At 55.0% G+C, this 17,769-nt stretch overlaps 8 protein-coding genes across 8 annotated transcripts; 4 read left to right on the top strand and 4 right to left on the bottom strand.

Moving 5' to 3' along the window:
* The first annotated feature begins 83 nt into the window (after positions 1 to 83).
* Positions 84 to 3,606, top strand: K437DRAFT_296058 (uncharacterized protein). Its single transcript, XM_013385641.1, has 5 exons — positions 84 to 1,163; positions 1,256 to 1,346; positions 1,419 to 2,083; positions 2,170 to 2,979; positions 3,053 to 3,606. Exons 1-5 carry the CDS (start codon positions 411 to 413, stop codon positions 3,506 to 3,508), a joined length of 2,775 nt encoding a protein of 924 aa, XP_013241095.1. The 5' UTR covers positions 84 to 410; the 3' UTR covers positions 3,509 to 3,606.
* Positions 3,607 to 3,619: 13 nt separating this feature from the next.
* On the bottom strand, positions 3,620 to 6,822 carry K437DRAFT_270233 (putative SEC26-coatomer complex beta chain of secretory pathway vesicles; the record flags this gene model as incomplete). The annotated part of the gene is made up of 4 exons (XM_013385640.1): positions 3,620 to 3,648; positions 3,719 to 3,966; positions 4,044 to 6,019; positions 6,088 to 6,822. 4 exons carry the CDS (start codon positions 6,820 to 6,822, stop codon positions 3,620 to 3,622), a joined length of 2,988 nt encoding a protein of 995 aa, XP_013241094.1.
* A 439-nt stretch (positions 6,823 to 7,261) lies between these two features.
* Positions 7,262 to 8,411, top strand: K437DRAFT_258983 (cytochrome c and c1 heme-lyase). Its single transcript, XM_013385639.1, has one exon. The coding sequence runs from the start codon at positions 7,415 to 7,417 to the stop codon at positions 8,333 to 8,335; it is 921 nt and encodes a 306-aa protein (XP_013241093.1). The 5' UTR covers positions 7,262 to 7,414; the 3' UTR covers positions 8,336 to 8,411.
* Positions 8,412 to 8,881: 470 nt separating this feature from the next.
* On the bottom strand, positions 8,882 to 9,503 carry K437DRAFT_279343 (autophagy protein 12; the record flags this gene model as incomplete). The annotated part of the gene is made up of 5 exons (XM_013385638.1): positions 8,882 to 8,941; positions 9,021 to 9,083; positions 9,153 to 9,245; positions 9,324 to 9,367; positions 9,452 to 9,503. 5 exons carry the CDS (start codon positions 9,501 to 9,503, stop codon positions 8,882 to 8,884), a joined length of 312 nt encoding a protein of 103 aa, XP_013241092.1.
* A 628-nt stretch (positions 9,504 to 10,131) lies between these two features.
* K437DRAFT_270230 (uncharacterized protein) lies at positions 10,132 to 10,912 on the top strand (the record flags this gene model as incomplete). Its single annotated transcript, XM_013385637.1, has 4 exons — positions 10,132 to 10,216; positions 10,312 to 10,368; positions 10,458 to 10,790; positions 10,875 to 10,912. The coding sequence occupies 4 exons, from the start codon at positions 10,132 to 10,134 to the stop codon at positions 10,910 to 10,912; spliced, it is 513 nt and encodes a 170-aa protein (XP_013241091.1).
* A 772-nt stretch (positions 10,913 to 11,684) lies between these two features.
* On the top strand, positions 11,685 to 13,862 carry K437DRAFT_258980 (Adenylosuccinate synthetase). The gene is made up of 5 exons (XM_013385636.1): positions 11,685 to 12,059; positions 12,147 to 12,489; positions 12,588 to 12,774; positions 12,846 to 13,347; positions 13,426 to 13,862. Exons 1-5 carry the CDS (start codon positions 11,972 to 11,974, stop codon positions 13,623 to 13,625), a joined length of 1,320 nt encoding a protein of 439 aa, XP_013241090.1. The 5' UTR covers positions 11,685 to 11,971; the 3' UTR covers positions 13,626 to 13,862.
* K437DRAFT_9586 (uncharacterized protein) lies at positions 13,829 to 15,217 on the bottom strand. Its single transcript, XM_013385633.1, has 3 exons — positions 14,849 to 15,217; positions 14,486 to 14,758; positions 13,829 to 14,404 (listed from the first exon to the last, which is right to left on the bottom strand). Exons 1-3 carry the CDS (start codon positions 14,969 to 14,971, stop codon positions 14,045 to 14,047), a joined length of 756 nt encoding a protein of 251 aa, XP_013241087.1. The 5' UTR covers positions 14,972 to 15,217; the 3' UTR covers positions 13,829 to 14,044.
* Positions 15,218 to 17,123: 1,906 nt separating this feature from the next.
* On the bottom strand, positions 17,124 to 17,769 carry K437DRAFT_9522 (uncharacterized protein). Its single transcript, XM_013385632.1, has 2 exons — positions 17,533 to 17,769; positions 17,124 to 17,449 (listed from the first exon to the last, which is right to left on the bottom strand). The coding sequence occupies exons 1-2, from the start codon at positions 17,619 to 17,621 to the stop codon at positions 17,233 to 17,235; spliced, it is 306 nt and encodes a 101-aa protein (XP_013241086.1). The 5' UTR covers positions 17,622 to 17,769; the 3' UTR covers positions 17,124 to 17,232.

Below are 17,769 nucleotides of genomic sequence, written 5' to 3'. Positions count from 1 at the left end.
CACCGTGGGCCACAGCCCACCTCACAAAAATTCGAAGCCATGAACGACGTGTTCAGCACTTCGAGGGGTCAGCTTGCTTTGACATTGAGGTTGACCTCTTCGCGGTCCCGACTTGGGGCCTTGAGCTGAGCAGGGAGCTGGTGAAGTGTTTGTGCCCATACTTCCGGCTGTGTGCTTATTGGTGTTGCCCTCGCGGCTGCTCATCCTCAGCTACATCAGGTGATCCGGAGAGCTTCAGGGATCACGCTACCCCCAAGAAGTAGCACCTCCTAGCACCTCCTTAACAGATCGCATACAGCCCGTTGTACCTAGGGAGGAGAAGCTGGAAGGCTCGAATTTGTCGTGGCGCTACAAGCAAACAGAGCCGGAATCCCTCTAATCAGGACGCCTGACAAACCCAGCTTCCCAAGATGGCGCCCACAACGTCCTCTGCCACCAATTCGTGCGTTGCAGCTTCGGGAGCCAACTTCTTGCTGATGCACACTCATTCGCGAGACAAGCTCAGTCTATGCGCACAAATCATTGCGGAGCACTTTGGACCCATCGCTGGGCGCGTCGCTTCCGTCTTGATTTTGCGAGGCCGACTATCGTTCGTGGAGCTGCATCGTTACTTGTCAGACGCACCTGGGAGCAGTGCGGGCGGCAGCAGTGCGGCTGGAGTGGGAGCACTTGACGGTACAGCTGCCAGTGCGCTAGGTGGGAAAGGCGCACGCAGGAGTACCGGTCTGGGGCAGCGTGCGCTCGCAAGTCTCCGCGGCATTACCAGCGCAGCAGTATCCGGCTCAGCGGGAGGCGATGGTGGTGCAGATGAATCTTCCGCTATTGCAGGGCCGTCCTCCTATGGCAGCCATACGCACAATCCAACAGGCGCCAACACCTCGCAGCACCACCCGCTCGCAGCACCGCTCGGTCCATTACGGCAAAAGTTGCAGATCCAACATGCGCTCATGGTCCTGGTCCAGCACAATGTTTGCTGGCATGTGCGGCTCGATGCCAAAGGCACTGTTCTCAACAATGAACGTGACGGTTCGATAGGTGAAGCAGCCGCGGCAACAGCGCCGATCACAGGGACGGAGTACTTTGAGATGAACCCCAACGAGATCTTGTCTCGCTTGCGGTTTGGGGAGTACATTGGCATCGCTCACGAGACTTTTGGGGCGTTGGTGGGTACGCAGGCGAACTTGAGGAGTTTGCATGTTAGGCTGACATTTCTCCCCTTGGATGTGCTGTTCTGCGTGGCTCTTGCCTTCAAAAGGGCTGTGACATCATCAAGCTCGTCCAAATACACGGAAAGCTACAAGTTGCCGACATAATTGAACGTCTATGTGGGCCGGAAGACCAGCGAAGTATGTCCCAGTAGGAATATTCAACCTTTTCTTTGATATCGAGGCTGAAATGTCGCACACATTCGCAAATAGAGCGGAAGCGCGTCGAAGAGCTGCTGAAGCGTCTCCTGTGGACCACCTACCTGCGTCCATCCGTGCTCGCCATGCATATATCTCGCCGCGAAAAAGAGGTGGCGTACTGGAAAAAGCTGCAGGGCGCTGGAGGTGTGCGCACGGCCAAAGGAATCAAAGAAGGAAAAGCACAAGTGCACATGCTTATTGATGAAGAAGAGCGCCAAGCGCTCTTTGGTGGGGGTCTCAATGACGATGCGAAGAAAGGAGATGGTCAGCAGAGCTCCCGCTTGGGTTTGCTGCTGAAAACGATGACGGCGAGCAGCAGAGCAGCCAAGAGAACGGCCGATTCCGCCGGACTCGCGAATGGCAGGGCCAAGGAGAATAGCAAAGGCTCGAAAAAGGCAAAGGTCAACGGAAGAGAGAATTCCAAGAACAAAGGCAAGTCCGGAAAAGACAAAGATCGAAGCTCGCGCAGCTCTGCCAAAGCCATTAAGAGCAAGAACGGGAGAGGACGAGGGAAGAAGGCCGCGAGCAGTAGCGAAGAGGAAAGCGACAGTGGTAGCCAAGGTGATAGCAGTGATGAAGATGGCAAGAGCGGCAGCGACGAAGAAACCCCCGGAAGAGACAATGAAGCAGAAGCCAGCGCCTTCTTTGCGCATTCGCTTGACCACCTTGATATAGATGTGAGTTTGTGCGGAGGTGTTCTCGTCTCCCGCCACAGGGCGATCGGGCATATGAGGCTGACCCTGCGAGCGGCGATGCTGTTCAGTACAACATATTCCTCCGCATCAACCCAGACCGGTTCGATGTGCACATCCGTAACGAGGCGCTTGTCACCGCTGTGTCCGACTGGTCCAACTCGAATCCCGTCATCGGCGAGGTCTTTAGGCACATGCTGCAGGTCGCCGAGACACCTTCCTCGTCTGCTATATCCTCTTCCTCTGCAGAGTCGCAAGCGACAGCGCAGAGGCAGCATCTGCAGAGCTGTGCAGATACTGTCAGTGCCTCGTTCAGCCTTGCAGTGCTCGAGAGGCGCCTTCCGCTGCGTTTGGATAGGAATGCTGTATTTGATCATAGATCGCTCGCAGCTGTATTCGGTTCAACCAGCCGAAAGGACAAGACTAGCTCAAGGTCAAAGTCAAAGGGCAAGTCTAAGTCGAAGAAGGGGAAGACAAGCAAAGGAAAGGGCAAGAAGAGGCGATCAGACACCTCGGATGACTCGGAGGATAGTGAAGAGGATGAGGATGAAGATGAAGATGATGGACCGACCATAGCTCAAGTTCTCCAAGAGATCGTCAAGATCTTCCTCAATGCCGCTGATCTGATGGGCAAGGACAAGCGCATCATTGATCAAATTTCCGGGCTGCAAACATCTTTTTCTTCCGGGCTCGGCGGTGGCGGAGGCGGAGGCAGATCATCTGGTGTCGCGCGCAATGCAACGTTCACCATCCAGTACGCGAAAATTTGCAGGCGTATGAAGCTCGAGATGCTCAGTAGCATGATCGAGCAGATCTATGGAGAGGACGCAAGGCGCATCTTTAGCTTGTTGAGTATTTACGGCAAGCTCGACGAGAAGAATGTGAGTCTTTGCACTGCATATCGGACATGCCTCTGTACCGAAGCTGAGCGCCACTCCACCGACATGAACACAGATCAAAGATCTAGCTCTCATCTCCATTGCGGATACACGTGCAATCTGCACTAAGCTGTTCAAGGCCTCCATCATCCAGCTGCAAGACGTGCCGCGCACGTCGGACCGCAATATCACCCGTTCTATATTCCTTTACTACGTTGACGTCGATCGCGCCTACGGTTGGCTTCTGGATCGGTGGTACCAGACGCTAGAGAATATCGGGCGGAGACGTGTCATGCAAGATGCCAAATGTTGGGCCATCTTGCAACGTATTGAGACACGGGAGCGTGCCCAGGCGACAATCGCAGCTAAAGGTGAACCAACGGCGATAAGCGAACTCGAGGACGTGGAGAATTTGCTGAGAGAATCGGAACAGATCGCATGGGAGGAACTGCAGCGCGATCGAGAGATGCTCACTATTGCTGAAGCAAGGACCCAGCGAGATGTTTTTCTTCTCAGCTGTCTGCCAGGCTAGAGCAACGAGAATGTGGCAAGCCAAAGCCTCCATGTAGCCTAACACATGTCGCAGTGGGTCATGCCCGTCACAGTGCCATTTTCAATCGCTGTCATTTCCAACTCATCTACATCAGTCATCAGCCTGTGGCCCTTTTTGAGCTGTTAAGGATGCAAAAGGACATTAACGGGCATACATCAAGAACTCTGCGGGGAGGAAAGGAAAGCTCACCGAGTGTGATCTTGTCGCCAAGACTGAGGGCAATACCTTGTGTCTTGCTGCGGATGCGTACATGCCCTTGGATCGTGCCATCTTTCAATTGTTCGATGCTGAGGTTGGCTAGTGCATCCTCGCCGAAGAGTGACCGTGCGTACAAGTTGGCGGAGAGGAAGCCGCACTCGCCAGCGAGCGATGCCGTGGGTGTTAGGCAGGCCATGTTCGTTGACTTCATCATGTGCTCAAGATATTTGCGAAGAGTCCTAGACATACGAAGCAGGCAGTAGGTTAGCATTTACCCCCGTCAGAACAATAGTGACGAATGTAATCCGGCACTCACGGAATCGTGGTGTTAACGTTGACCTTGTTCTCCCATTCGAACTCGGTCCACATGCTCCTGAACTGCGTCTCAGTGCAGCGCGCCGGCTTGATGTAGTCCATAATGTCGATGTGAATGTCATTCAAGACGACGCAATTGCTCTCTCCTGCAGAAGCTCCACTAGAGCTGACTGCGGAGCGAGAGCCTGCTTTCTGAGACTTGGACGCTGGCGCGGAGCCCTCATAGATGATGTTGCCAAAGATAACACCAGTCTCTGTGCTGGAAACCTTGATGGCAGCCTTGATGCTTTGGTAGTTGTACGGCGCTAGCGTGTAGCTGGAAGGCCGCTCAACGAGCTTCAAGTCGCCGAGAGTGGCAAACTCGATGTTGAGATTTTGCAGCGTCTCGGCTGTTTGGTTGACCACAAGAACATCGAGCAAGATGTCGAACTGGTGAACGTGAACATACGCTTCAGCATAAACTGGGTCTGAGAAGCCGGTAAGCTGAATGACACGCTGTAATTTGGAGATAAAGTCATCCTTGCCGCTGTCCGCAACGCCGGTGGCTTGCACCAGCTCCTTTTCGAGATCTTCCGCCTCGGCTTCTGCCGCATTCTTTTTCGAGAATTGCCGGAAGGTGAGCAGATCGTCGGCCTGAACCTTGACGATTTTGGTTTGCTTGGCGAGCTCTTCCGCCTTCTTGGCCTCTTGGTGTGCAATCATCTTAGCATACGCCGCCTTGGTGTCGCCAAAAAAGACATCGGCGACATCTTCGTCCTGCTGCATTTCGGCGCCAGCGTTCCCTGCAGGAAATGTCGCAAGCGTCTGGATGCACGTCATGATGCGTTCCACGCTGTCCTCGTCAATAGGAGCAGCTGAAAAGCTCGACTGGCCAACACGGATGATGGAAGTCATGATGAGCATAGACTCTGCTCGGATCGAGTTAACGGCCAGAGTATCCGATGACACTGCTGAGAAGTGCATGACCAGCTTGACAAGGGTGGAAGCGAGTACCGTGGCAGTGTAAAAGTCGCCAAGAAGGAGGAGAGATCGTAATGGAGGCTTGCTGCTGCTGCTCGTCGGATCCAGCTTGGCCACTTGCTCGAACGCGGTCTCTGTGGCGTAAGTACCATCTGCTCGGACCTTTGGCCCGCTGCTCTTGGGCGCCGCAGGAGCTGTGCTGTCTCCTCCATTAAGCTGCTCATCTTCACCTGCAGCGGTGGCCTCCAAGGCTCGCTCTTCTGCAGCCAGAATTGGCAATTCCCCAATGACGTTGCGAACCTGCTGCATGGCTTCCTTGACATCCTGCACGCTCTCACAGTACTCGCCGACAATCCAGAGAGCACCACGGAACACCTTTCCGCTCTTGATTTGGTCAAAGGTCCTGAGAAGCTTCTCCAAGATGGAGCTGCGCAAATCCGGGAACTTCTCGACGACCTCACGCACAAAGGAGATGACATCAACTGCCGAAGAATTGCTCGAGTCACCCAAGAACTCCATGAGTACGTGCACGACATTGCTGGCGACTTCGCCGAATTTGATGGCGCAGGCGTGGATGCTCTGGATCAGTAGCTGCTTGTATTCTGTCGCAGCTTTGTCGACCGCGACACCCGGCGTGCCATCTCCCACCGTCTTCATGAGCTCTTTCTTGAGAAAGAGCACGACCTCCTCAATGTTCCGACTGGTGACCATCTCGAGCGCAATATTGAGTGCCTTTCGCTTCACGTCCATGTCTGTGCTGCTGAGGACACGCAGGACGTCCATGACGAGCGGGTCAATGACATGCTCGTGACGCTTTCGTAGGGCATCGAGCCGGTCGAGGACGATGAGCTTGACATTATTGTCGCTTTCCTTGACAACGAGCTCGATGAGCGCACTCGCTGTCGCCTTGATGGCTGCTGAGGATTGTGTGAGGGTTGCAAGTGTTGTCGCCGCTTCGTATTTAACCGCATGACTCGGAGCATCGAGCAGCTCCGAAATCACTCGTACGAATCGGGCCTGCGGAGGGGTACAGAAGCGAATGTCAGTGAAAAGAGCGCAAGATACTTCGTAAATGTTCGGCACACCTTTCCCTGCCCGCCTCCTGTCTTGGTCTCCTTCCTGATGAGCTCGATGACCGCAAGTTGCATGCCTTCATCCGCGCCGCCAATCTGCTCGGCCATTCCACTCAAGTACACCATTGCTTTCTCGGGTGCGACATGCGCGAGGAAGATAAAAGCGTTCCTCTTGCAAGTGCTATCTGCTTCGGCCGCCAGGAACGTTTCCATCAGGTCCGGTGCGTCCGGGATAAGCGCGGCGGTGGTGGGCGTGGTAAAGACGGAGTAGACGCAAAACAGAGCATTCTTTCGGACGTAGGAATGGCGGTGTTCGAGGCAGGTGAGTATCGACGGTACGAGCGGCTCAAGCAGCTCTGCTTCCTTGATCTTCTGCAGGAATCGCAGCGTGGAACCACGAATGTATTCGTTCGGGTGTTGCAGGTCGTTCCGGATGGCGTTGCAGACGAGAATCATCTCTTGCTTGAGCTTCCCGTTCTCGTCGAGCTTCGGGCAGACCTCCCAGTAGAAGTGAAGCATCTTCTTGATTGCCTTGCTTTTGCTCGGCAAGACATATTGAATGATCGGCATGAGAAGGGTAGGATGTGGGTGCCCATTGAGCGTCGAAGTGATGAGCGTCCGCAACGCTTCGAGCTTGAGCTCATCGTCAGGCTTCTGCAATAGCGTCCGCAGCTCTTGCGACGATGTGGCGATGTGCGAGTCAATGCCGTCCGAGGCGGCAACTACTGTATACGCTGCGGCATCCATCTTGGGCAACTTGTCAAAGGCCTGAGGTCGGGATGATGGAGCGCGAGAAGAAGGGCGGTGGAGGAGCGGATCGATGCGAACAAGCTGCAGTCACCACCAAGTCGGGGCCTTCCACCTAGGTCTGACTTCAGACCTTCCGTCGACACACACGTTTGACGCAGCTCTTGGATGTGCTCGGAGCCTCGTCGTGCCTCTGCTAGCGTTGCTCTGCACCCTGGATGGGTCGATGCTCATGCGATTCCAATGTATGTGCTGCGAAGCTCGAGGTGTGGTGCGCTTTGTTGGTGCGGGGGTAACGGTGCCTCGCGCGCATACGTAAATTCAAGCACTCCTCCCTCATTCATATCGGAGAGTCCGTGGCAATTCTTTGGAGTTTGGTCTTCAGCTTTTCGTTGCCTCGCTTGCATTTTGGACTCTCAGTTGCCATCCGAAGCTCGACCTTGTGAACATACGGCATTGGCAACGCGCCAAGTCTTCCATTGCGCTCAGCCTTGTGTGGCAGGGCAGCTTGAACTCACAACTTGCGGCGAAGAAGCCCCACCGAGATACACACATCCACCTGCAGCACCGCCGAAATCCTATTCCAAGCAAGATGACCTCAACCGATGGCAATGCATGTCCGGTGGACCACGATACACGGCAGGTCTGGCTACAGCAGCAGTCTTCCTCCTCTTCAGTACCGTCACCCTCGGCATCTACGCCGTCGAAGGCTCCGTTATCCCTATCCAATAACTCTGCCGCAGCTTTCAGGCGCCAGCATGTCTTCAAGGCAAACCCGCGGAACAACGACGCAGCGAGAGCCGAAGCATACTTTCGCACGCGCTTGAGTCCTACCTCGCTCGCCAGCATTGATGCTGCCACTGCACAGAGGCCTTCGCTTTCGCAAGAGCGTGTCATCTCTTCTATACCACGGTCACGGACCGATGACAGTGGCCCCACGCCGGCGGACACATCCAATCCGAACGACCACTGGGTTTATCCTTCGCCCTCCCAATTCTTCAACGCCCTCCAGCGCAAGAATCACAACCCGCAAGCAGCAGACATGACCATCGTCGTGCCGATCCACAATGCCGTGAATGAGCGCGCATGGCAGCAGATTAATGCGTGGGAGAACCACTTCCACCCATCCTCCAAGGAAAAGTGCGGTGGCATCAAGCTGATCAGCTTCCAAGGGAAGCCAAAGGAGCTGACGTGGAAAGCTTGGGCGAAGACGACTTTCCTCGGATACATGGAACCGTTTGATAGGCACGATTGGCTGGTGGACAGGTGTGGGCAGGAGGTACGGTATATCATTGATTTCTACACAGGAAAGAGCGCGGAAAGCAGCCATCCGCGGGGGGATAGCGGGCTGGTTGGAGCAGCGTCATCGACTGCCAGGGCCGGCCCTAGCCTCTCTTTCTACCTCGATGTACGGCCTGCGCCTGATAGCATCGACAACCTGAGGATGCGTGCAAGTAGATTATTCGCTGGTCCACCGCGTCAGCAGGCTGACACGCCGACGTCAGCTGTATAACCTACATTGCTCTTCAAGCTTTTTGCATCACCCTTGATTTGCACCCTAGCGACACACTCGTAGCTTGCCGCAACAACTATCCGCATTGTCCCTGTCACTTCACGCGCGTCAGCGTCATCTTTTCGATTTCAACGAGATGAGCGTCCTCGCACCGAAAGTCTGGGTAGTTCCCAGGGTGCACGGCTGCGGTAAACTGTAAGGTCCAGCGACATCGTGCGAGCAGGCGAGAACTTGATTTAACATCCGGCATGTCGATGTCCTGGTAGCGATCCTGGCGCGAGTACTTCTTCAGCTTTAATGTTGGAAGCTTTGCATCCTTGTTCGGCGTGTGAAGTTCCCAAACAACATCCTAGTTGCGCGCCGCAGTGCAAGGGTGTGTGGTCCCAAGGATGCTCGACGCGGCCTTTCGGTGAAGCAGCGCAAGGCATGCTGGACGATGAAGGCAATCGGGCGATATCATGCACGCTCGGCAAAGTTTTACGCCGCCTGATCAAGTGTCATAGTCAAACTGCACTTCTCCCGCGGTTTGTATTTCGCGCATCGACTCTACCCCCACGCAGCAGTTGAGCTGTAGTTAACGATTAGATGCCCTTCTGTTCCAAAGCACTGCGAGTGAGATATATTTGTGGCCCTGAAATCAGCACACGAGCTTTTATGTCGCATGCATGAGCAGCTGGCTACTCACGTGGAAAAGATTCCCAACCGTGTCGTCGGGTGCTGGACTGAAGCTGGAATTGATGTAAAGGAACTGGAAGGGAGACCAAAGCGCGGTCAGGGCCAGGCAGGACGAGTAGCGCAAGCGCAAAAGGGAGCGTACCAATGCATCAGATGCTTTCCATGCCAGCTCCTTGCGAAGAAATTGGATGACAGCCTGAAATTTATTGAACGCCGTGATGCGGAAATAATTGTTCTGCGAGCGCCAATCAGAAGGTCAGCTCCCGCGTTTTGTGCTTTCGCTGCATGGATGAGCGTTTTTCTCAGGACTCACCCTCATGATGGGAGCATTTCCGATCGCCTTGAACCGCACGACCACTAGAAGTAGCGTGCTAGGTGGTCAGCGCTGTCAACCGGTAAAGGAAGTCACCTCACGTTGCAACGTGCAAATGCGAGGCGCACCTTTTGTGGTATCCTTCTTTTTGTAAACATCAAGCGCCTGACTGGGCGTCATAGTTCCTGCAGCAGGGTTGACTGCAGCCGCAGCTGTGCTTGCTGTGCTGCTTCCTGACGGGATCCTTACGGCGCCGACGCCTGGACCAGACACGGACGGGCCGGGTGAAGGCGCGGACGGTAGAAGAGGCGCATCGGCAAAGGACGGAGGGACCGACGGCGCAGCGCTGCTTGTTGGCGACATCGCTAGCTGCTGCGGACTTTTGGACGCGCTCTTGACGCTCCGCACGCTCCTGAATGCTACATTTACAGACGTCCTTTGTCTCGAGATGCTGTGCTGCGAGCCATCTGCATACAGGGGGCTATGGGCTTCTTAATAGGATGTCAGAGTGTGCTCAGTGTAAGAAGTCGTGAGTGGAGCTACTCTGCCCCCACACCGAGACCCTGTAAATCCACGCATGAAGCTGACAAACACCGGCCGCCAGGGTGTCTGTCAGCGTCACCCGCGATGTGCCGACACGCAACCCCCGCCTCATCCGCGCAATGGCATCCCACTACCGGCTGCCCACTCGTCCTCTCACTACTTCTTTCTTGGAATCTGTCTGGTCGTCAGAAAGTCATTGATTAGTTTGTCAGCAAAGCATCAGCGCTCGTCGGGGAAGATGGTTGCCACCAGTGCTCTCAGCGCCATGGCGCCGCTGCGTCTCTCGAGCGCAGCTACCAACCCGCACCTGCGCCTCATGATGGTTGGAGCTTCCCGGGCTTTCGCATCAAGTGAGTCGCTTCCGCTTGCAAGCAGGGTGACGTCTCATTGGCAGGGTTCAAGGAGCAATGCGCTGACGCAATTATTTTCTACTTTTCCTGAGCAGCTTCCTCCGCTCAGATGCGTTCAACGAAGGGAACACATGCCAGCAACGCACAAGCTTGTGAGTGAAAAGCGTTCGTTGTTCGCAGCCGTGCAACAAGGCATGCTTCGCTCACGCACCTTGTGCCTCCCCCTTTTTCGCTTAACCAGCATACATCAAGGGCACTGTGAACGACCCCACAACGTTCCCGCCCCCTTCTGCGTCGCACGGCTCGTATCACTGGGCCTTTGAGCGTGCCATCTCTGTAGCGATCGTACCGATCATCGCTGCCGCCGGCGTCAAGCACGGCACCTCGGGTCTGCTCGACGGTGCCCTCGCTTTGACGCTCGTCGTCCACTCGCATCTCGGCTTCGAGCAGATTGTCGCCGACTACTTGCACAAGAGAAAGTACCCGATCCTCGGCCCGGTCAGCAGCTGGGGTCTCAGGGCAGCCACGCTCGCCTCTATCTACGGGCTTTACGAGTTCAACACGAATGACATTGGTAAGCCCTCTTCGCAGCACATCACTGGCCAGGGTTCTTGATGAAAAGGCGCTGACCAGCACGCTCGCTACTGTACGCGAACAGGCCTCAGCGAGCTCGTTGCGAAGCTATGGACTGCCTGATTTAGTATTCCCGTCGCGCAACACCACTTGTAATGGCAGGGGAAGGGTTGCACAGATGTACGAGGTAGGTCAGTGATGGTCCAGAGGGACGATTACGAGGAAATAAATAAACGACCTTTTATGGCATATCGTAAACCTGGTCCAGCGTCCTGCAATGCATTTGCACCGGAGTGCTGTCATGTGACAGGTCCGGCAGTCACCGCCAATGACCGACACGACCTTTCTTGAGACTTGGGCCGTTGCCTCACAAAGCCCGATCCCTGACCTGGGGGTTCGCCGTATATAGTAGCCAGACTGCCTGAGTCTTTGCGCTATTTTCGGGCGCTGCACACAAGGAAGGCGGGTGGGGTGGCAGCTATTGCTTAAAACAATGAAATGGAGCCTGCGGACGTTTTCGATGCGATGCAAGGTTTGTCGCCCGCATGTGTAGTACCCGGCATGAGCCGGACGATCAAAGCGGGTTAGAACATGATGCGACGCATGCGTAGGAAGAAGCATTCGATCTTGATGCGCGTTGGCAGAAGCGGGGAGTGTCTATTCCTTCTCGCCTTGAGTATTAGGAGGGGGAGCATCGAGGCGCGTTTTATTTCTTTTTTGGTGGGTCTGGGTGTTCCGAGTTTTCAAACAGACATGCAGAGGATGAAGAGAGTTTCCGCTGCGGGCAGTGGGCGGGTTGGTAGGCAGGTCGCTTGCAGCGGCGGAGATGTCCATATGAGTATGGTGCTGAGAACTCAAAATCTCAAACCCACACACAGAGCCCGGCAGCGCGGCACTGTACTATACTTGTGGGCGTGTGATCTGCTCGACGTGAGTCCAGTCACAGCATTCTTCCAATGGCTCACGCGACATTGCCTGTTGGCTATAGCTATCCCATCAGACAGGTTGTTTCACTGCATCCACTGTACCCACTGTGGCCACAAGCCCTCTACCTGAACCAAAGAGGACCGCCCTAGGTGGAGCTCGTTCGTAAGCGTCACCTCTCCTGTCGGCGCTTCCGCAGGTACTCTGCGCTTCCTTCACCGATTTTCTGGCGCGTTCGCACGGCGATCAAAACAGACAATGGTTGCTGCTGCTGCTGCTTCGGCGGCCCTCGAGACCGGCAAAGTCTCGGTGCTGCTGGGCGCCCAATGGGGTGACGAGGGAAAAGGTGCGAACGTCTGTCCTTTTACGCCATGCAGCAAGCACTGACTCCGTCCTCTTGCCGTTTTGTCTTTCTCCGGATCCCCACGAGCAGGCAAGCTCGCCGATGTCCTGTCCATGAACATGGACGTCTGCGCACGCTGTGCTGGCGGCAACAATGCTGGCCACACGATCGTCGCGCACATCGGACCTGACAAGGTCAAGACCAAGTTTGACTTTCACCTGCTGCCGTCTGGGTTGGTCAACCCCCGCTGCGCCGGCTTCATCGGTTCGGGCGTCGTCGTCCACGTACCGTCCTTCTTTGCCGAGCTGGATGCGCTACAAAAGAAGGGCCTCAATTGCGATGGCAGGCTGTTCCTTTCTGATAGAGCACACCTCGTGTTTGACTTTCATCAAGTTGTTGACGGACTCAAGGAGGTCGAGCTCGGTGGAAGCAGGTGAGCGCTGAAAGCTTTGCTTTTTTCTTCCAACCTCCCCCTGCAAGTGAAGTGTATTGATCAGATGTGTGCATACATGTACTACCCTGCGCTCGCAGTATCGGAACCACCAAGAAGGGAATCGGGCCAGCTTACTCGTCCAAGGCATCGCGCTCCGGCCTGCGTGTCCACCACTTGTACGACCAAGAACTATTCGCCAACAAATTCCGGAAGCTTGTAGAAGGGAGATTCAAGCGGTACGGGCACTTTGAATATGACACGGAAGGAGAGATTGCGAGATACAAGGTGCGTTGCGTCTCGATCTTGCGTTGCAACAGGCGCGGTCTGGCTAAATAACAGGTTTGTGACACCTGCAGGCTTTTGCGGAACGATTACGTCCCTTTATTGTCGACGGCGTCACGTTCATCCACACTGCCATCTCGCAAAAGCGGCGTGTGCTTGTCGAAGGCGCAAACGCATTGATGCTGGACCTCGACTTTGGCACGTACCCTTACGTCACCTCGTCGTCCACCTCGATCGGCGGTGTTTGCACGGGCCTCGGCATCCCGCCCACGGCGATCGGGAGCATCATCGGCGTCATGAAAGCGTACACTACGCGCGTCGGTGCCGGACCGTTCCCTACCGAACTCACCGACGAGATCGGAGTGCACATGCAGGAGGTCGGTGCCGAGTACGGCGTCACCACCGGCAGGAGGCGCCGCTGCGGCTGGCTTGACCTGGTTGTAATGAAGTACTCGTGCTTGATCAACGGTTACACAAGCCTGAACCTTACCAAACTCGACATTCTCGATAACCTCAAGGAGGTCAAAGTCGCCGTCGCATATCTGCAGAACGGAAAGGAGCTCCCTTGCTTCCCAGGTGAGTCTACGCCTGGATTGGTCTCGTCGCACATCGTCCTGCACGGCTTCTGACACCCCTTCTTTCCCCACCAACCAGCCGACCTCGACATACTCGCAAACGTCGAGGTAAAATACGAGACTCTGCCTGGCTGGCAGGGGGACATCTCGACAGCGCAGACGTTCGAAGAGCTGCCGGAGAACTGTCGCGCGTACGTCGAGTACGTCGAGAAGTTCCTTGGCGTCCGCATCGAGTGGATCGGCGTTGGGCCTAGTCGGGAGAGCATGATTAAGCGCTGAGTCAGGCCGCAGCTAGACGACTATTGCGCTTTTTTGTAGAAATAGACTGGAAACAATGTGCTTCTTCCTTGCTTCGAGAATGGGAGGAGGGATGCGCTGAACCGCGAGCGCATCGAGGCATAGAAGGCAAGACACATACTCAAAACGAGGGTACGAGGGCTGCACTGCTGGCACAAGTGTACAACCAAAGGAAGCGTGTGCATGTTTTCGTGCAGGAATGATGTATTCGACTGTCCGTATGTTTGTAAGGATGCATTCAAGTGCATGTGCGTGCTTTTGTGAGTATGCGATTATATGCACGGTTGATAAATGGAGAGTTGCCATTTTGAAGGGCGAGGAGAGGAAGATGGTCGTTGAGGATGGGAAAAGGCAAAGAGTCGCTTGCCGCAAAGAAAGGCTTGACCGGGCTGCAGGGCAACCTATGATTCCTTCTTGGGTCCCACAACGACCGTGTCGGTGTATCCGTATACCTTCTTCTTGCTCAGCGAGTGCACTTCTACTGTGTACTCGCCCGGCGCGATCGAACCCACGGCAGGGACGGTCCATTTGAAGTCGCCGCACGTCTCGTTGGTGTTGCCGTTGTCGCAGTGCGCGGCGTCGTGCCTACCCGAGGTGCGCGACGTGATGGTGACGGACTTTAGTTGATTTGACGCTGCGCGTGTGCTGAGTGCCTTGCCGCCGCCGGACAAATGCTCAGCCTTGTGGTGCACTCCCGACTTTTCCACCTTGGAGTGGTGGTGCTTAACCTTAGCGCTAGGAAGGTGGGCAGGGCGTTTCTCCTTCGGTTGGGAAGCACAGATGTCAGCTGCGTGGAAAACGCAGTGCAGAATCTGACCGCACATAGCTTCCGGTGCACTCACCTTGGGGTATCTGCCGGCGGCCTTGTGCGCGGAGTGCTTGCCCTTGTGTCCTTGCTTAGAGCCTTCGCTCTTCTTGTCATCGTCCTTGTGGTGTCTTTTGTGTGCGTGGGTAGGGATCTGCTCCTGGCTGCTCATGTCTCTCTTCGAGTATGTCTCAGGAACGAGGTGGATCTCAACGTCTCCCTTGGGAGCATTGAGCCAGTTGATGGTGACCAGATCACCGTAGTGCCAGTGCACCTTGCATCTGTAGGAGTCGCACGCTGGAGAGGTGATCTGCAGCCGTCAAGAGGAGATCAACACACAAGAGAATAATGACGCCGGTCAGAAGTTGGATAGCCGACCTGCGGGGACAAATGCAGAGACCGCCTTCACATAGAGCTGGACACCCGTCGGATCGTCTGGGTTACCAGAGGCAAGAACGTTTGCGGTGCCGCACAACGAGAAAGCAGCGGCAAGAGCGAAAGAGGAAATAGCGTGCAACCGCATTGTTACAGATGGCGGTGCTTTTGTGGGTCTGCAGGTCAGCTAGCTGCGTAGTCTGACACGGAAGGGAGATGACTGAACGAGAGAATACGGCCGGCTTAGCGGAAGAGTGTGCTTCGAACGTCGATACGAAGGCGAACAGGAGGAGTACAGATGCGAGATGAAGGAGAGGAGTGGATGATGGCGAGGATTCAGGTGGTCAGGGGATATATGTACATTGTAAGAAACGAACGATGCATCTTTAGGTGGCGAATAGTATTGGTAAGTCTGTTGCAGATTGTTTCAGGTGTGTGTGCATATAAACAGTACACAACGCGACACCCGTGGCCCCGAGGGAGCTGCACGAAGCCCCTCCAGCTCCAGCCGCTCAAATTGCGCCCAGACGACACAGTCAGACGGCAGACGCAGTATGGATATACGCACACTGCTCAGTGGACATCATCCATCAGCAAGACGCGCAAGTCTGCAAGCAAGTGTGCTATATGCACATGTACGTAACTAGCAGCCAAAAGTCAGATCCAGACACGGTCGGCCGTACCACAGGACGGGATACCACTGACGTACGCTGCCAAACCTAGCCGTACAGGCCGCATGTTCGAGTCCGCGCAGTTTGACCATTTCGCACAGTCTACTGCGTACACAAATCGTGCCATCAGCCATCCCTACAGAACACTCGTAAAGTCCTAAAGAGTCCTGAACCTCCTCACGTTCCAAGGGACCCTTGAGCAGTTCTCATGTGGTCCTAAGAGACCATCACATCATCGGCGTCCAGCGGCAAGCCGCCAGCGCGCCAGAGCGGGTCAGCCTTTTCGTCGCGAAGCTGAAGCGAGGTGTGTGTTTTCAGCGTGATGCACTGCAGTTTGGTGAAGTACACGGCATGTAAGTAGCATATCGCATACGGTAGCATACAGTGTACAAAAAAGCCGGCGGCACTGTGCACATACAGAAACTACAAGTCCCCCATCACGGCCCCACCCACCGTCTCCGCGTCTGTCCAGTGTCCACGAGTCTGGACCGAATGCCCATTTTGTATTCCAAGACGCAGAATACAGCCAGCCGCGCAGGTTTCCTTGCAAAAGGGTTCCAGTCCGAACCATATGTCGCCTCTTTTGATCTCATCGCCCATTCGCTTATCGCTCGGAGAATGATGCCCGTTGGCCGGTGAATTGTGAAACGTGCGTTCTCCTATACATCCGCCCGTGGAAATCATTTGATTCCTTCCGCCGACGTCGCCACTCCGGCTCCTTCTGCAGCGAGCGGCAGAAAAGATGCATAAAGTGAACGAAGGCTGTGCGATGCGACACGACGCAAGAGGAAACCGGGGACAACTGGAGAGACTGTGAGATGGGCGGGTAAGAAGTGGATAGTGAGGATAGGAGACGTGGAGGCGGTGGGGTGAAGTGCGACGGGTTGCATGGTCGAACGCCGAACGTTGTTATGATGGTAGAGCCAAGATGCAGGTCGAATTGAAGGGATAGGGACAGATCGACAGGGCACACTGTCGCAGTACTGCACAGAGTCCTGACTCAGACAGCCTTGCCCAATAACCCGGCGGCTTGTTCCTTGCCGACTCCGACGGGCGCCGTGCCGCCTGCTGCGCCGACTTTGTTAATACACTTGATGAGAGACTGGCGAAGAGATGCATCGACGCGTCCAGGCTCCAGTCAGAGTTCAATCGTCAACTACGCACTGGAGCCGTGCCAACTCTAACACGCGCTTTTACAGCCACGCTCGAGCGGAACGCCAGAATGCCGGATTTACGTATGCTGATAATCATCCCCTGAGCTTCGTTTCTTGTGAACATTCACTTTCCCAACCGGAGAACTTATCGCACCAGTCCGCCTTGCTCGTCCCGCTAACTTCTGCTTCTCTGTACAAATCTTCCCAGCAATTAAATAGGGCTCATTGCCTTTCGCAGATCTTTAGCGTACTTGCGATGCGTCCAGGGAAATACTATGCTGTCCTCGCCAAGATGCTCAGCAAGTGCAATGATTCCTGCTTGCTGATGAACAGCTCGCCGGGTTTCGCATGCAGCTCGAAAAGGTAAGATGAGCCTGCTCGATTGTGCGATCGGATTGAAAGCTTTCCTTTAGGTCCTTTCGGATGTCAATGTGGCTCACTTTCGGGGAGGAAGATCGGGACTTCCAGACAACAGAGTTCCGGAAGCAGAAGGATCAGGTCCGAGTCACTTGCTGGCCAGAAACGCCGGCGAATTCGCTGGGCACTAGAAACATTGAGGGAATGATATGAGATTCCTGTGACTACTAGACGATGCGAGAAGGGTTATGCACACAAACAAGATGGGCTGTGCATGTCGAACAAGGACACTGATCGATGGAAGTTGAGCCCAATCTGTGTTTGCTACGCTTGTAGTGGCGGCTGAACGATTCGACGGCTGCTCTAGGTGACGACCAACGGCTGGCCGGTGGCATCATAAGCCATGGTCGGCGCATGAACTTGGGGCGTCGCTGACCTTCAACCCTTCAGCGAGGCATGACTTGACGGATCAACCGACACCAATATTCCTTAGGATTGAGCCAGTTGGACTCAGGATGATAACTCACCGTGGCATGGCTGGAAATCCGAATGGCAAGACAGGCTTGAAATGTATATGAATGGTACTCATACTCCCTCCGTCTCTTTGCACAAGCATATCCCCTACCACTGCACACAAGCTCAAAGATTTTGACGGTGATGGTGTAAGTGACGCTGAGATATGGTGTGGGGTTCAGGCTGTTGAGCATTTGTTTCGCTGCATGGCTAGAAACAATTCGTCATATCAGGCAGGGAAGTGGTGCTAA

The sequence above is a fragment of the Tilletiaria anomala genome, assembly GCF_000711695.1.
Source record: "Tilletiaria anomala UBC 951 chromosome Unknown K437scaffold_102, whole genome shotgun sequence".
Classification (NCBI taxonomy): Eukaryota; Fungi; Basidiomycota; class Exobasidiomycetes; order Georgefischeriales; family Tilletiariaceae; genus Tilletiaria; species Tilletiaria anomala.
This window is presented reverse-complemented; position numbering and strand designations above follow the sequence as displayed.

Excerpts from the sequence above, each read along its gene's own strand:
- K437DRAFT_9586 (XM_013385633.1), bottom strand. The coding sequence starts at position 14,971 with ATGCGGTTGCACGCTATTTCCTCTTTCGCTCTTGCCGCTGCTTTCTCG. Across the intron at positions 14,759-14,848 it reads TCCAGCTCTATGTGAAGGCG|ATCACCTCTCCAGCGTGCGA; the intron begins GTCTCTGCATTT and ends TGACGGCTGCAG. Across the intron at positions 14,405-14,485 it reads CCGCCGGCAGATACCCCAAG|GAGAAACGCCCTGCCCACCT; the intron begins GTGAGTGCACCG and ends TCCCAACCGAAG.
- K437DRAFT_258983 (XM_013385639.1), top strand. The coding sequence starts at position 7,415 with ATGACCTCAACCGATGGCAATGCATGTCCGGTGGACCACGATACACGG.
- K437DRAFT_296058 (XM_013385641.1), top strand. The coding sequence starts at position 411 with ATGGCGCCCACAACGTCCTCTGCCACCAATTCGTGCGTTGCAGCTTCG. Across the intron at positions 1,164-1,255 it reads ACGAGACTTTTGGGGCGTTG|GGCTGTGACATCATCAAGCT; the intron begins GTGGGTACGCAG and ends TGCCTTCAAAAG. Across the intron at positions 1,347-1,418 it reads TGGGCCGGAAGACCAGCGAA|AGCGGAAGCGCGTCGAAGAG; the intron begins GTATGTCCCAGT and ends ATTCGCAAATAG.
- K437DRAFT_258980 (XM_013385636.1), top strand. The coding sequence starts at position 11,972 with ATGGTTGCTGCTGCTGCTGCTTCGGCGGCCCTCGAGACCGGCAAAGTC. Across the intron at positions 12,775-12,845 it reads GAGAGATTGCGAGATACAAG|GCTTTTGCGGAACGATTACG; the intron begins GTGCGTTGCGTC and ends TGACACCTGCAG. Across the intron at positions 13,348-13,425 it reads GGAGCTCCCTTGCTTCCCAG|CCGACCTCGACATACTCGCA; the intron begins GTGAGTCTACGC and ends CCCACCAACCAG.
- K437DRAFT_9522 (XM_013385632.1), bottom strand. The coding sequence starts at position 17,621 with ATGCTTGTGCAAAGAGACGGAGGGAGTATGAGTACCATTCATATACAT. Across the intron at positions 17,450-17,532 it reads GGATTTCCAGCCATGCCACG|GGTTGAAGGTCAGCGACGCC; the intron begins GTGAGTTATCAT and ends GCCTCGCTGAAG.